This window comes from Gobio gobio (genome assembly GCF_949357685.1).
Source record: "Gobio gobio genome assembly, chromosome: 1".
NCBI lineage: Eukaryota > Metazoa > Chordata > Actinopteri > Cypriniformes > Gobionidae > Gobio > Gobio gobio.
Window position 1 is genome coordinate 84518027 of NC_137097.1, and position 17853 is coordinate 84535879.

The window sequence follows — 17853 nt, forward strand, 5'->3', positions numbered from 1 at the left end:
CTCAACTAGTAATGGGTGAAATAAATGATATGCGATATAAACGATACAAAATTGGCCTACGATTGAGATTTAAATTTTATTTTAATTCTATCGCCCGCGCATCTGCGCGTCGGAAGGTTTAAATCCAGTCCAAATAATGCTGCACCGGTCTTTTTCACCAGCTCCTCCGTTTCACTTTCAGCTACCGGTATGTTTACTCGAGATGACGAATACGATGATGTGTTGTAATCAGTTTCAGCTCGTGGCTCTAAATTTTGCGGGTAGATTCCGTCATCAACATGCATTATCGCGATACTGCAATAGAATTAAAATCTCTATCGTAGGCCAATTTTGTATCGTTTATATCGCAAATCGTTTATATCACTCATTACTAGTCTCAATGCAATAATTTGTCTCTACTAATAATAATAATAATAATAATAATAATTATGCTTAGGTGGTTGATTATTTTTCACTTGATCTTTTTTATAAACAATGTTTACTTTTAAACAGGGTTGTAAGGCCCGTGAAACTGCTTTGTTTTGAGATCAGGTCTCGAGGTCACCATTTTGTAAGGCCCGTGAAACTTGGTCCAATCTGCCGGTTCGCCAATACACAGGGAAGGTCACACGTGTTCTGTCCTTATTCATGCAACGTATTGGTTGGTTAAATTTGTAATATATTAATCATATATTTTACTCGTTTATTTCATCTGACTCCATAAATGAAAGGTTTTCATAATATCTGTGCCTCACTAAAAGTGAGCGAATGTTTGACTATTCCTTTTAACCATTAAGTGAACAATGTCCAAAATCAGTTAGAATAATCAAATGTAACAATTTATTATGTCAGGTAAATGTATCATGCCAATTTCATAATCAATTCAAAGATAATAGATACAAAACATCAAATACTCAGGAATAGAGAGAAGATGCAAACCCAACTTTAAGAAATACATGAGGCTTGAGAGATTTCTTCCTCTCAAGCCTCACGGGCCGACCTCAAGTACAGGAAAAGGCCCCGAATTCTCTGCTGCATCCCATTAAATAGCCAGACCTCTTTCACATGGAAACATGTGCTAACAAGATGTCAAGATGGCGCCGAGGACGGCCGCAACGTCGCAAGCTCTGCTGAAGCATTGTAGTTTTTTGTTTGTTCTGTTTATAGTTTTTGTGTTTTTTGTCTCGGATGTTGTCTGCCTTACTACGTACGACAGACAGACACTTTTGGACATTGGTTCGGCAATCGCACACCGAAAACCGGACTTTAAATTCATCAACGACGACACGCCGTTTACAAACACAGCAGCGGAACCCTTTGTCTGGGTGGCCCGGCCGCGGAGACGCGGCCGGAGAAGGGGCTGTAGAGCTGGCGTACTCGTCAGAGTAAGACGCCGCGCAAACCGACCCCCGCTTCCCAGTATTTTACTGGCAAATGTTCAGTCTCTGGACAATAAACTCTGCGAGCTGAGAGCGCGGATCTCTTTCCAACGAGACACGAGGGACTGCTGCATTATCTGCCTTACAGAAACTTGGATGTCCGCTGAGATTCCAGACTCAGCCATCGAAACCACGGGGTTCTCCGTGCATCGGATGGACAGAGAAAAAGATCTCTCCGGGAAAAGCAAAGGCGGGGGTGTGTGTTTTATGATCAACCGATCCTGGTGTGACCAGAGGAACGTACACTCTATCAAGTCTTTCTGCTCTCCTGATCTGGAATTTCTCATGGTTCTGTGCCGACCATTCTGGCTACCGAGGGAATTCACCGCGGTCATCATCACAGCGGTGTATATTCCCCCACAAGCCGACACAGACCGGGCACTAAAGGAACTGTATAGGTCAGTGAGTGAGCAGGAAACCACGCATCCTGAGGCTGCGTTTATTGTGACCGGGGACTTTAACAAAGCCAACTTCAAGCGCATCGCACCCAAATACCACCAACACGTTAGCATCAACACGCGAGGGAACCGTGTTTTAGACCACTGCTACTCCCCCTTCAAGGAGGGTTACAAGTCCCTCCCTCGCCCACCATTCGGCAAATCAGATCACGCGTCCATTCTACTTTTGCCCGCTTACAGGCAGAGACTGAAACAGGAAGCACCCGCCCTCAGAACCATCCAGTGCTGGTCGGACCAATCGGACTCTATGCTACAGGACTGTTTTGATCACGCGGACTGGGAGATGTTCCGGTCGGCCTCTGATGACGACATCGAGGTCTATGCCGATAGCGTAACGTGTTTCATCAGGAAGTGCGTAGATGACGTTGTTCCGACCAAAACAATTCGGCTGTACCCAAACCAGAAGCCGTGGATAAATGGGGATGTTCGCGCGGCACTCAATGCGCGGTCCCTCACCTTTAACTCCGGTAATGCGGAGGAACATAAACAAGCAAGTTATGCCCTCCGGAAAACAATCAAAGCAGCAAAACGCCAGTACAGGGACAAGATTGAAGGACAGTTCAACACCACCGACTCCAGAAGCATGTGGAGGGGAATTAACATCATCACAGACTATAAAGGGAACACAAACTCCACCGTGAACACCGCTGCCTCTCTCCCGGACGAGCTCAACACCTTTTATGCTCGCTTTGAGGGAACCAACACCGCCCTCGCGGAGAGAGAGCTCGCGGCTGAAGATACAGAGGTTAGTGCACTCTCCGTATCTGAAGCGGATGTAACCCGATCCTTCCGGCGGGTGAACGTCCGTAAAGCTGCGGGTCCAGACGGGATTCCCGGCCGCGTCATCAGAGCGTGCGCGCACCAACTGGCTGGAGTTTTCACGGACATTTTTAACCTGTCCCTCTCCCTGTCTGTGGTCCCCACATGCTTCAAAACGTCCACCATTGTTCCTGTACCTAAGCAGTCAAAAACACTCTGCTTAAACGACTGGCGTCCTGTTGCTCTGACCCCCATCATCAGCAAATGCTTTGAGAAACTAGTCAGAAACCACATCTGCTCTGTTCTCCCCCCCTCACTGGACCCACTGCAGTTTGCATACCGCAAAAACCGCTCCACTGATGATGCCATTTCATCAACAATTCACACTGCTCTCTCCCACCTGGAAAAGAGGAACACATATGTGAGAATGCTGTTTGTAGACTACAGCTCAGCATTCAACACCATTGTGCCCTCCATACTTGACATTAAACTCCGGGCTCTCGGCTTAAACAGCCTGTTATGCAGCTGGATCCTGGACTTCCTGTCAAACAGACGCCAGGTGGTCAGAATGGGCAGTAACATCTCCTCATCACTGACTCTCAACACTGGAGCCCCTCAGGGCTGTGTTCTCAGCCCACTCCTGTACTCTTTGTACACACATGACTGTGTGGCAACCCACAGCTCCAACACCATCATCAAGTTTGCTGACGATACGACGGTGGTAGGTCTCATCACTGACAATGATGAAACGGCCTACAGAGAGGAGGTGCACACTCTGACACGGTGGTGTCAGGAGCACAACCTCTCCCTCAACGTCAGCAAGACCAAGGAGCTGGTGGTCGACTTCAGGAGGAATGAGAGAGAACACCGCCCCATCACCATCGATGGAGCACCGGTGGAGAGAGTCAGCAGCTTCAAGTTCCTCGGTGTCCACATCACAGAGGAACTCTCATGGTCCGTCCACACCGAGGCCGTTGTGAAGAAGGCTCATCAGCGCCTTTTCTTTCTGCGACGGCTGAGGAGGTTTGGAATGAGCCGCCACATCCTCACACGGTTCTACAGCAGCACCATAGAGAGCCTGCTGACTGGCTGCATCACCACCTGGTACGGCAACAGTACCGCCCGCAGCCGCAAAGCCCTGCAAAGGGTAGTGCGCACGGCCAGCTGCATCATCGGAGGTGAGCTTCCCTCCCTCCAGGTCATTTACGCCAGGCGATGTGTGAAGAGAGCTCAGAGGATCATCAGAGACTCTAGCCACCCGAGCCATGGGCTGCTCTCACTGCTGCCATCAGGCAGACGGTACCGTAGCATCAGATCACGCACCAGCCGACTCCAGAACAGCTTCTTCCCACAAACAATCAGACTCCTTAACTCTTGACCCATCGGGATCATAACACACACTGGACAGAATATCACTCAGCACAACCCACTGTAGATGCACACACATTTATTTATCATTTATTATTTATCATTTATCATATAACACCTATTGTACATTGGATCTCTACTGTGAATAATAATGGATACTGTACATTGTATATTATTATTATTATAGCTTAATGTATACTGTTTAATGTATGTTTAGTGTATATTGTTTAAAGTATATGTATATTGTAAGTATGTGTATATTGGTTAAAGCTGTGAGAACTACACTCACATTGTGTAAATTATTTATTGTTTATTGTAGTGTTTACTGTGCTGTGAGTAATTGTGGGCGCATCAGATGTGTAATCTGATGCTGCTTTAAATGTTGTACATGTCATGACTGCTATGTTGCTCGGAACTGCACCAAGAATTTCACCTGCTGTTGCACTTGTGTACATGGCTGTGTGACAATAAAGTGATTTGATTTGATTTGATTTTGATAACAAAACAAATTTGCATGCAGTGGTCACACCTTGATGGGGGTGGTTTTGACCATTTGCGTCCTTTCTTTGTAAGTCAGTTTATCTATAAACTCTTAAAGCCTTATTACCTTTTATTTTATCTCTCTGGATATGAGATATCTGTACCACTCACTTTGAGACATTTCAAATGATACCAAAAACACAACAGTCAATGATAAACATTCGCATTAAACCATATTCTTGTGTGAGTGGAAGTGAAGTCGTGTGGGGAACCCTTTGTCTCAGAAAAGGGCCTCAACCAGTATTTTCAGTCTTACAGGGTTTACATGTTTATGTATTATTTACTTATGATTATCATCATAAATAATAAACGTATTGAATTGTATTTCATTTTTTTAAATAGTTACATTTAAAAATAAAAAAATTGTAAAGTTTTATCCTGGTTACTATTCACTGTCATTATATGGTTAAGTACATACAGGACGTGTTTTTTTTTTTTATGTTCTGCTTTTTCGTTGTTAAAGTCTCTGCAGCTAGTGTACTTTCATTTTTTTTATCTGCAACATTATGTTGTATAATTACAGTTTTGCACAATAAATGTTATCAAAACAACATATGATGTTTCCTTCTTTAAAAAAAATACAGCAGTTTGGCTTTCCTTAGGGTCAATGTAACCTGTTCTAAATTGGTTCTATTATAATTTATATATCGCAATATATATCGTTATCGCAAGAGGTTGCAATGTATATCACAATATGGATTTTAGGCCATATTGCCCATCCCTAGTCTCGACGGTAAATAGACTTGAGTGTCGTCAGAGTACAGATGGTACGAAATACCATCATTCTTAAAAATCATTCCCATTTTAAGGCCATACCCTGAATACCAACAGATTGCGTTAGACGAGACGATAAATCGGAAGTATCCAATGATCAATGGTGTCAAAGGCTGCTGACAAATCTAGTAAAATAAATGCTGCACATTTACCTGCATCCGTACTCAAAATATCATTAACAACCCTTAAAAGGGCTGATTCTGATATATGTCCACCTCTAAAACCCAACTGGAATTTATCTTAAATGTTATTTTTTGTTAAGAAGGTGGATAGTTGTTTCAACGCAATCTTTTCAAGTACCTTAGACAAGCCAGGAAGTTTTGAAAGTTGCTGATAATTGTTTAAATCATTAGATTAGATTAGATTCTACTTTATTGTCATTACACAAGTACAGGTTCAAGGCAACAAAATTTGAATAGCCTCGTTATACTTAATAAATATATTTGCTTCTTCTTAGTGTTCCCTGCACCAGAGCGCACAACTGCACAAGCTTATATGGCAGAAGCCATGTCTTAGCTTGCATTTTGGGTTAAACTACGTTCGTTTGACATTGTGGAAAATAGAATATCCCTCACCGTTTCCCTCAATGCTGTGCTTTTGCACTGAGCGGCTGAACGCATGCAGCCGTGTGCAGTTTACTCTCGGTTTGCCAATTCAGGGGCGGGTTGCTTGAATTGTAGGGTCATTAGCTATTTTTTTTAATGAAAAACATTGCAACAAAACAGTACAATGACAAACTCCCTTAAATAGGCGCTTTTACATCGCTTTGAAACCAAATATTCCGCGATCATCTTGTATGTAGCTCCTCGCTCTCGTGAAGAATATGATCTGACTGCTGCTGATGTGCTGAGACGCCCGTTAGTTTGGCTCAAGTGGCACGTTCAGTTTTTTAATCCAAATCTAACTTCAGATCTAGGCCCTATAGCCCGGCCCTGGCCCTAGATGTTGAGGCCCTAGCCCGGCCTGTCCGACAGCTTACCAAAACTATCACCCAAGTCCCGTGATTTTTTTATTTTTTTTATCCTCCCTATTAGGCCTACATATCGTTGCAGCCATTAAAATAGTTCAGTTTTGTTTTTAATGTCATAGTTATATTTTGTTTCGTTTCTCTATTAAGTTAATTTAGAAAAATGTTTAAAGCATTTTTTTTGTTTGTTAATTTAAAGTTTTTGTTTTTTAAAGTAGCGGCCAGTGGCTTACAGTGAGTTAACCGCATGTTTGATCAATTTAGCCTCTCAAAATAACACTGGACTTGTCTTACTTATAATAAAATCCATAGATATAAAACACTTCAAGCATCACAATGTTAGTTTAAACGTTTAGCCTACTATCACCACCACCACCACCACAGTAAAAAGGCATTTTTGACAAGCTGAGGCAGGCTGATGCTGCTGGCAACGGCGCAAACGAAACAAAGTGAAGTGACATGTTTTAATTAATTTTTTTATTTTTTATTATATTTATTTTTTATTTTAGTGCCATATAAAACCTTTTTTTGAGTAAACATTCCTCCCTATTACACAGCGTTGCAGCCATTGCAGCCGTTGCAGCCATGAGAGATCGGAAATGACGTAGATACACGTACACGCTGAGCCATGCTCCCACAACTTAGGTTGCATTAATTACTTAAATCAAACTATGCTTGACTGAACTTCATTTAAAAACATAGGAAACTATACCATTTGGCTAAATCATGCCTCCAAAAGTTGGGAAGAGTAAAGTTGATCAGGGAGTTACAAGTCCTGACGACGGAGGAGAAGTGCTGACATTGGCGTCCATAGCTACCTTATTAGAAGAGAACCGAAAAGCCCTTACAGCTGATTTCAACGCCACCATGGAGAAACTTGAAAAAAAGCTTGATCGCATTCAAATTACGGTGACGGATCACGTTGTGAAGATCGGAGAGCTTGAATCGAATGCTAACCTGCAGGATGAACGCTTGCTAGCTCTGGAAACTACATGTACCAAGCTAACTGAGAGCAACGCTAAACTTGTTGCTAAAGTAATTGATCTTGAATCCCGTAGTCGGCGCAAGAACATCAGAGTGCTTGGTCTACCGGAATCTATTGAGGGGTATAATCCCACTACTTTCTTTTCAAAGATGCTGGCTGAGATCTTCGGCGAAAAAATTCTTAACTCACCACCAGAATGCGACAGAGCTCATCGGTCCCTCGCTAGGAAACCACAGCCGGGTCAGCGGCCGAGACCGGTTATCATACGCCTTCATAATTTCCAGGTAAAGGAAAAAATAATGCGTGAAGCACGGTTAATGAGAGGGAAGTTAAAGTACCGGGATAACCTTATCTCCATATATGAGGATTACGCTCCGGAGGTTTTGGAACAACGGCAACAATACCGAGAGGTAATGACTGAACTATATAAACTTGAACTTAAACCAGCCCTGCTGTTCCCTGCCAGGCTCACCATTAAACTGAAGGAGGGAGGCAGGAAAGGATTTACATCAGTCGCGGAAGCTAAAGATTATATAGCATCTTTTCGTTAAACTAACACCATTCACTAATCATTGTGCACGAATGCATCGGTCTGTCCCGGGGAGCGCGTGTGTAATCATATCCTTGAAATCAGACTTTCATCAGTCTAAGCAAAGTATTGATGACTACTGGCTTGATTCAAAGACTTTACTACTGAGACTTGTTTTCCAGAGGTGATTTACTCTTCCCCTATTATGTGTTCTGTTATTTCAAATTATGCATCTCAAAAAGGGGAGAGCAATTTCGTTTTCTTCTTAAGTAAAGTCTAAAGTTGTATTTATTCAGACTATTATATTAATGCTGGCCCTAATTTATTTTTTCTATAAGCTCTCAACATAATGTTGTGGGTAGAGAGCTAGTTTAGTTTACTATAGCAGAAGATTAACGTTATTTGTGTAAACTTGTATGTGTATGTATGTATGAGTTTTGTGTGTATGTTATTTTTATTTTTATATGTTCCCAGCAAACTTTTTGACTAATCAATTTAAATACGATTCTATCTTTTCATATGGTCTTTGATGAGTTGGAATTATGATGGAGAGGATGTAAAACATTGTATCGATATAGACAATCATTTAAATTGCAGATATTACATTCCTGAACAATTACAAAGCTTAAATAGTACAAACAGTTGCTCATTTCTGCATCTTAACATTAGAAGCTTGTGTAAACATCATGAAGAACTAGCTACTTTACTTTCAAATCTTGACTGTAGCTTTGATGTTATTGGTTGCAGTGAAACCTGGCTTAATGATAGGACCTTAACTGATATTCTTAACCTAGATGGATATAAGCTTATTATTAAAAATAGGCTTGGCCGTACCGGTGGTGGTGTTTGTTTATATGTTCACTCCAGATATCAAATTAATGTCTGTGATGACATTGTCTTAAATGACAATCATTCTGATTCACTTTTTGTGGAGATAAATCTCACTAATGCAAAAAAAATTATAGTAGGAGTGATTTATCGCCCACCTGACTCTGACCTTGATGTTTTCGAGGGTAAACTGGAGGACATATTATTCTCCATAAACAAAAAAAACAAAGATTGTGTCATACTTGGGGACTTCAATATTGATGTCTCCAAAGATGATGTTGTAAAAAGAGACTTTGTAAATACCTTACATTCATTTTCTTTTTTTTTGTACCATAAATCAATTTACCAGAGTAACGCCCTCCACTAGGACAGTTATTGACAATATCATCACAAACATTCGAAATACTAGATTAGAATCTGGAGTCGTGTTATCTGACATTACTGACCATTTTCCGATTGTATTGTTTCTAGATATTGGAAATAAGAAGGAATTACCATGGAAAAAAACAAGAATTAAAGTACTAAATGAGAGAACCCTGAAACTACTGGGTGAAAATTTACAGGCTAAAACATGGAAGGCAGTCTATGACTGCAACAATCCAGATACTGCTTATGACAACTTGATAAATGAAATTACAAACTCTATTTGTTGTATTATCCCTGAAAAGAACGCCAGACATCGCGTGACTGGTCTTAACCCCTGGCTCACAAAGGGTATTTTAAAATCTATTACCCATAAAAATAAGCTTTATAAACGTTTCTTAAAATGCCCAAGTGTTATGAACAAGGATATATATACTAGTTATAGGAATAAACTTACTAATATAATAAGGAAAAGTAAAAATAGCCACTATACATATCTCATAAAAGCATCACAGGGTGACTCTAAGAAGTCCTGGAAAGTGCTAAATGAAGTCCTTAATAAGAGTAAAAACAACGTTGTGCTTCCTAATGCTGGGGGCTTACCCTCAAATTTGGATAATAAATATACGCATGGCATTAATTTAGCAAATACTTTTAATAATTACTTTAACTCTATTGGGGAAAAACTCTCTAACAAAATAGTTCAACCTCAGGGTATCACTTTCGACTATTATTTACGGGGCTCTTATGCACATTCTTTTTTTATGAAACCAACTAATTGTGATGAAGTCTATAAAATAATTACAAATTTACGAAGTTCATACACTGCTGGTGAGGATGGAATTTGTAGTAAAATTCTGAAAGCCATAGCATTTAATATCAGGGAGCCATTGACTTATTGTATTAATCTCTCTCTGTTAGTTGGAATTGTACCAGAAAGGACAAAAATTGCCAGAATGATACCAGTGTTCAAATCTGGGGATAAAAATGATATGTGCAATTATCGTCCAATATCAATCTTGCCCACAATTTCTAAGGTTTTAGAGAGAGTAGTGTACAATAGGCTATATGGCTACCTGGATAAATTAAATATAATTGCTTCTTCTCAATATGGTTTTAGAAGAAAAAGAACCACGTGCATGCCGGTACTCGATCTGATTGAAAAGATCAATGATGCCATTGATAAAGGTGATAGCGGTATTGGTATTTTTTTAGACTTATCTAAGGCATTTGATACTATTGATTTTGACATCCTATTGAATAAATTACAGCATTATGGATTTAGAGGATTAGCCCTTAGCTGGTTCAGAAGTTATTTGTTTGGTAGACAACAGTATGTATGTATCAATGAACTAATTTCAGTAAGGAAACCCATTAAATGTGGAGTCCCTCAGGGATCCATTTTGGGCCCTCTACTTTTTTTAATTTATATAAATGATTTTGAAAATTCCACAATGTCTTTACACAAGGTTTTATTTGCTGATGACACAAATTTATTTATGTCTAATAAGAGTCCAGACGAAATGGAAGAAATAATAAATAGAGAGCTAAGAAATGTGGCTATCTGGTTTCAGTGTAGTAAATTATCTCTTAACATAAACAAGACAAATTACATCGTATTTCATTCCAAACAAAATAAATTGGCAAATAAGCATTTTTGTCTTAAAATAAATGATCAAATTATTGAAAGAGTAAATACCACTAAATTTCTTGGAATCTTTATTGATGAATGTCTACAATTTAAATGTCATATCGATCAGCTAATAAAAAAATTATCAAAATACGTTGGCTTATTTTTCAAAATAAGAAATTTTCTCCCACAGTCAGCAGTTGTCATCTTATATAAAACCTTGTTTGAGTCCCATATAAACTATTGCAATGTCATATGGTGTAACACTTTTACTAGTTATTTGAAAAAGATACAGTCTTTACAGAAAAAAATGATACGGGTATTAACGTGGTCTGAGCAAAATACCCCTTCGCGTCCCTTGTTTCATCGCCTTGGTCTATTAAGACTTACTGAATATAATACTTTTCAAAATGCCTGTATGATATTTCAGGTTGTTCATAAGTTAAATTACAGGTTGTGTGAACTTGTCCCAATCAGCCAACCCCAGCATACATATCACACAAGGGAAAAACATTTAATTACTGGTAAAATACGACGATTGAAATGTACAAGCCTGAGTGTTGTCTGTAGAGGTCCACAGATTTGGAACGAGCTTGAGGAAAACCTTAAATTGTTGCATTCTGTCTCCGTATTCAAGAAAAACCTTAAGGATAAACTGATTTTAACATATACTTTTTGATCACTTTGAATGTGTTACATTTGTGCTGGGATCGTCTGTTTGTTATAGTGTTTGTCTTGTTGTATTTATATTTATGTATGTTTATGGATTGAGCTTTATTGTATGTTAAATGTTGTATGGTGTTATTGGGCCCCCTCCTAAAAGCTTTCAGTAGCTTATTTGGGGTTTCCCTTTTTTACACACAATAACCTTTCTGAAACTATTGTTAATTGTTAATTTTGTCTTTAAAATGATGAAGTGTGTGAAATAAAAAAATTCAAATTCAAATTCAAAAAAAAAAAAAAAAATTCATTAAAATAGTTCAGTTTTGTTTTTAATGTCAAAGTAGTTATATTTCGTTTTGTTTCTTTATTAAGTTCATTTAGAAAATGTTTAAAGCATTTTTTTGTTTGTTAAATTAAAGTTTTTGTTTTTAAAGTAATGACCAAGCAGCCGAAAGTGAGTTAACAACACATGTTGGATCCATTTATCCAAGTGTTAAATCACTTGACTTGTCTTGTCAAAACACTTGACTTGTCTTGCTTATAATAAAATCCAAAGATATAAAATACTTCAAGCATCACAATGTTTGTTTAAACGTTTAGCCTATACTATCACTTTTTTGAACCACTTTTAGTGCCATATAGAACCTTTTTTTTTAGTAAACTTGTTCAAAAATAAATAAATAAAAAAACAGGCCGGTTGTCTTTCCTTACACTTATCCTCAAAATGAATATAAATCCGATCTTAAATTCTTGCGCTAGCCAATGCACATTTAACGGAGTTCACGTCAACGAAAGCAACAGATATGAGCTGCATTATAGGCTATTCATCAGCTCATTTCAAGATCAAAGACCGCAATATCAGAACAAGTGACCTAAGCACTGTAAGAGCATTTAGTCTCATTCGTTTTAATGAAGATGATTGTGTTTTTGAGCATCTAAGACATTCGGCAGTTTGCGTGTTACTCATTTGCGGCGATAGCCTACTCTAAACACTGTGCGAGCCAACTTGACAGTCATGGTGGCATGTTGTTTCCACCAGTGCAGAACCCCTCATTGTTTCTTTTAATTAATGAATGTCTAAAATATAAAATAACGGAAAAAGCCCGCGTTTGAGGTATGACTTGAAAATTGACCCGAAGTCCGGCCCCAGGGGCAGAAATGCAGGGCTCTAGTTAGTCTGTTCTATAACTGAACATAATTATTTTTACTAGCCACTATAATGTATCAAAACTGGGACGTAACAGACCTGTGTGTTTTGTATCACTAGTTCATTGCCCGTTCGCGGAGCAAGCCCTGTCCGCGTGAGGCACGCCGCTTCTCCAGATTCCAGCCTTTATTAGAGAGAAGGATATGTTCAGCTCCTTCCCTCTGAAGCTTAGAATATTCGATGTTGATTACTACCCAAAGCTTCGAAGCTTAAATGGTATTCGGACCAGCCCTACTTGCCTTGCCTTGCCTTGCCTTACCAGAAGTGCAATAGCAGCAAGTGCAGGATATACAATGGTTGAATAAGTGCAGGATATGGATATGTACTGAATATATATATAGAGATGGCTATTACTATAAACAGAATTTTACAGATAGATGTACACAATGATATGTTAGGCTAAGATGAGCAGTATAGCAATGGATTTGAGGTAGTGCAATAAAGTATGGACAGAAGCTATCCGATAAGTGTAAAAGTGCAGTGGAAAGTGATTGTATATTACAGTTAAAAGTATGGTACTGCAAAATGCATATGTAAACAGTTATTACTGTAATAAACAGTCGGCAGTGCAAATGAACAATCCAGTAGTGCAAATAACAAAGTGAAGGCAGATGTTAGGGGGGAGAGGAGAGTTGGCAGTATATGAGGGGAGTGGGATCAACGAGGGTTAGAGTTCAATAAAGAGACCGCTCCGGGGAAAAAACTGTTCTTAAGTCTGCTGGAACCTGAAACGCCTGCCGGAGGGCAGGAGAGAAAACAGTCTGTGGGCTGGGTGAGAGGAGTCCTTGAGGATGCTGCGAGCTCGGTGCAGACAGCGTTTCCTCTGGATGTGCTCGATGGCAGGTAGTGGAGTCCCTGTGATGCGCTGGGCAGTTTTCACCACCCGCTGCAGTGCCTTGCGCTCCGCAACAGAGCAGCTCCCATACCATACTGCCACACAGTTGGTCAGGATGCTTTCTATTGCGCAGCGGTAGAAGTTCACCAGGATAGCCGAGGAGAGCTGATTCTTCCTCAGTGTCCTCAGGAAGAAGAGGCGCTGGTGAGCCTTCTTGACCAGGCTGGAGGTGTTGGTCGTCCACGACATGTCCGCCGAGATGTGGATCCCCAGGAACTTGAAACTGGAGACACGCTCAACAGCCATTCCATTGATGTGGATGGTGTCGTGTGTGCCTCTTGAGTCCTTCCTGAAGTCCACGATGAGCTCTTTCGTTTTGGTGGTGTTGAGGAGCAGGTTATTATCAGTGCACCATGTGGCCAGGTGCTGGATCTCCTCCCTGTAGGCAGTCTCATCGTTGTTGCTGATGAGACCAATCACCGTAGTGTCGTCCGCAAACTTGACGATGGAATTAGATCCATACACAGGCTTGCAGTCGGAGGGGAAGAGGGAGTAGAGAAACGGACTTAGCACACAGCCCTGTGGTACACCAGTGTTGAGTGTGATGGATGTGGAGTAGGTGGATCCTGATCGAACATTCTGGGGTCTGTCAGTTAGGAAGTCCAAAATCCAGTTACACATTGAAGTGTTGATGCCCAGGTCTCCAAGTTTGGCTATTAACTTGGTTGGGATGACAGTGTTGAATGCTGAGCTGAAGTCAACAAACAGCATGCGTGCATAAGTGTTCGTATGGTCCAGATGGGTGAGCACAGAGTGCAGTGCCATGGAAACTGCATCCTCTGTGCTCCTATTGCTGCGATAGGCAAACTGGTGTGAGTCCAATGTGGATGGTAGAGAGTCTTTTAGGTGTTCCAGGACCAGCCGCTCAAAGCACTTCATAACGATGGGTTATGGGTTAAAAGACAAACTATAATGAAAATATTAACACAGTATAATAAAGAAACAAACTTTATCTTTGACACACTTTCACACATGTGATTACTCAGTATTGCAGCCTCGTGGATGAACTGGCATTATCATTGCGTTAGATTCGTCTTGCTCTAGTAGTAATAATGCTCGTAACTGAAACTAAACTGCGTCAGTGTCCGGGTCCTTTTCACCTGGTCCCTAACAACAGGCGAGTGACTGACTCCTGACTAAATAACAGAGAATTAACTATTGCACATTTACAAAGAACTGTATAAACACACTAAATGACTGGACCTTGTGTTGATATGTAGTGAGTCAACTGTAATGCCCAATGTGACCAGCAGAGGGAACTATCTAGTGATATGACCATGGTGTGTGTGGGATATGAAGAAGAGTAGATTCAGGCGAGGTTTGGGTGATATTTACATTTACATTTATGCATTTGGCAGATGCTTTTATCCAAAGCGACTTACATTGCATTCAAGGTACACATTTTTTTACATTTTGTCAGTTCATGTTCATTCCTACATTAAAGTTTGAGCACAAGCTCATTGTGAAATAAAACCAAATCTCATCTTTAAGACTCGAATAACACAGACCTCAGTTTAGTACACATCGTGTTGTCTACAGAGCCCAGATGATGTCAATTTTAAGAAATGCTCTGTTTTTTAACCCTTGTGTGGTGTTCATATTTTTGTTATTCAGCCAGTGTTCGTGGGTCTGGTGGACCCGCTGCATTTTTGGGTTTTTAATTCAACACAATCAAAAATGTTATGTTAAAATACTCAACACACAATCTCTCTCTCACACGCACACACATACACACACACTGATGCACAGTGTGTGGTCATTGAAAATGTGTTCTGATATATATTCCTCACAAAAAAAAATTTTTTGTGACCCAAACACCATACAAGGGTTAAAAGAAGGAAATTCATGTCAGAAGTAAAAAGTTTGAGTGAAACATGCAGGATCCAGCTAATGCTAATAAAAAACAATTACAAACTTGCATAACAAATAATAATCATTGTAGAATGTAAAAATATACAGTCTACTCCACTTTACTGCAAATAAAAAAATAAAAAAACAGTTTTTCTCTCATTTCAGACGTGATGGAAGAGAGTAGAAGAGAGAAGAAACCTTTTAGTCACTCAAAGACTAAAAAGACATTTATAAAGAAAACAAGAGCCAAGAAATCTACAACCTGCACTCAGTGTGGAAAGAGTTTCTCAACCAAACGTTGTCTGGAGCATCACACGAGAGTTCACACCGCAGAGAAGCCGTTCACATGTGATCAGTGCGGGAAGAGTTTCTCACGATCAACACACCTTAAAGTTCACATGAGGATCCACACCGGAGAGAAGCCGTTCTCATGTGATCAGTGCGGGAAGAGTTTCTCACGATCAACACACCTTAAAGTTCACATGAGGATCCACACCGGAGAGAAGCCGTTCTCATGTGATCAGTGCGGGAAGAGTTTCTCACGATCAACACACCTTAAAGTTCACATGAGGATCCACACCGGAGAGAAGCCGTTCTCATGTGATCAGTGCGGGAAGAGTTTCTCACGATCAACACACCTTAAAGTTCACATGAGGATCCACACCGGAGAGAAGCCGTTCTCATGTGATCAGTGCGGGAAGAGTTTCTCACGATCAACACACCTTAAAGTTCACATGAGGATCCACACCGGAGAGAAGCCGTACTCATGTGATCACTGCGGGAAAACATTTCTTAGGGCATCAACCCTGAAGACACACCTGACAGTTCATACGAAGGAGAAGCCACATTCATGTTCTGTGTGTGGAAAGAGTTTTTCACAGCTGTGTAGTTTAGATAGACATCAGAAAATACACACTGGTGTGAGAGAGTACATGTGCTTTGAGTGTGAGAAGACTTTTATTAGAGCAAACTGTTTAAAACTGCACCAGAGCATCCACACTGGAGAGAAACCTTACAAGTGTTCACACTGTGACAAGAGATTCAGTCAGTCATCAAATCTGAAAAGACATCAGAAGATCCACAGCAGAGAGAAGCCGCACACGTGTGATCAGTGTGGAAAGTTTCCCTTTTAAAAGTCACCTGAAGAAACACATGAAGATCCATGGGGAAACGGAGGGGTTCGCTGATGCTGATATTAACGGCGAGACACAGCAGGCATTCGGTCAGAACTGAATGAGATGGATTGTTAATCAAAGAGATGCTCTCATCAGAATGTAGATGATTCTTATTACTGAAGACTTGATGGGCATACAGCACTGTGCAAAATTCTAAAGCATGTTAGTATTTTCACCCCCAAAAATGGTTTTAAGCCAGTTATTTATATCTTTTGTAATAGTGTGGTAATATCAGTTTACATTTTCAAGCATTCATTTTGCCATCAATTGTAATAATCCATTCCAGTGAGATTTTTGTATGCAGAAGGAGTCTGACAACAGAGCTATGATCCACACAGAGATCTGATCTCACCATCATCGAGTCCGTCTGGGATTACATGAAGAAACAGAAAAAACTGAGACAAAATCCAGAAGAACTGCGGCAGGCGTTTCTTCAAGTGTCCTGGAGACGCTGCCGCACTTCTTCTGGATTTACATTTACATTTATTTACATTTATGCATTTAGCAGACGCTTTTATCCAAAGCGACTTACAACTTGGGGGTACATGAAGCGATTGGTCATGAAGAGTCGAGAAGCGCAATAAGAGCCTGAAATCCTGAGGGCGTGTACATTGCTCAGGGTAGCACAGGCTAGAGTAGGGAGGGAAGAAGGAAGAGAAAGAGGAAAGGAAAGTTTTTTTTATTTTTTTATATGAGGTTAAGTGCTCACGGAAGAGCTGAGTTTTAAGTTGACTTTTGAATGATGTCAATGATTCTGCGTTTCGGATGGCGTTGGGAAGATCGTTCCACCAGCTGGGAACGTTGAATGCAAATGTTCTGGAAAGGGATTTTTTCCCCCTCTGTGATGGTACCACAAGCCGTCGTTCCTTTGCTGAGCGAAGGCTTCTGGTGGGGGTGTGGATTTGTAGAATGGAGTCAAAGTAAGCAGGAGCAGAGCGCGTGGTGGCTCTGTATGCAAGCGCCAGCGCCTTAAAGTTTTTTTATAAATAACTGGCTTAAAAACATTTTTGGGGGTGAAAATACTAACGTGCCTAAGACTTTTGCTCAGTACTGTACATGTGTGATTTATTTATATATATATATACATACAAATGTTCCACAAACAAACATAACCATCATTTAAATAATTAAATGAGTATTCAGTTTATATATATATTAATGACTTTATTAAAGCATCACTGAACTATGTTGAGAGAGTATTTTGTACATATCCACAGGAGGGCGTTACTAGCACATGTTGTGAATGCTGTTGAGCAGTAGACTTGGTAAACCCAGCCTGAGCTGCCAGGCATTTGATTTTCTCGATTTCAATATACCTCAAGAAGTAGTTGATGACCAGGAGGTAGGTTGTGCCTTTCTGGAAGAACAGATCAGCCCCACGTTTTTGCCAGGGCAGTCCAGGTTATGGGGATGGTATCATAGGTTCAGTCTTCCGTCAGTACT

The 17853-nt window shown here is 40.4% G+C and overlaps 1 protein-coding gene across 1 annotated transcript in view; it reads left to right on the forward strand.

The window, feature by feature from the left end:
- Nucleotides 1-17592, forward strand: part of LOC307127366 (uncharacterized protein) — a 38355-nt gene extending 20763 nt beyond the window's left edge. The window contains exon 2 of the mRNA XM_079818537.1: nt 15401-17592. Within this exon, the coding sequence (XP_079674663.1) occupies nt 15401-16368 (968 nt within the window). The 3' untranslated portion in view covers nt 16369-17592. The remainder of the gene's footprint in view (nt 1-15400) is intronic.
- The last annotated feature ends 261 nt before the right edge of the window (nt 17593-17853 follow it).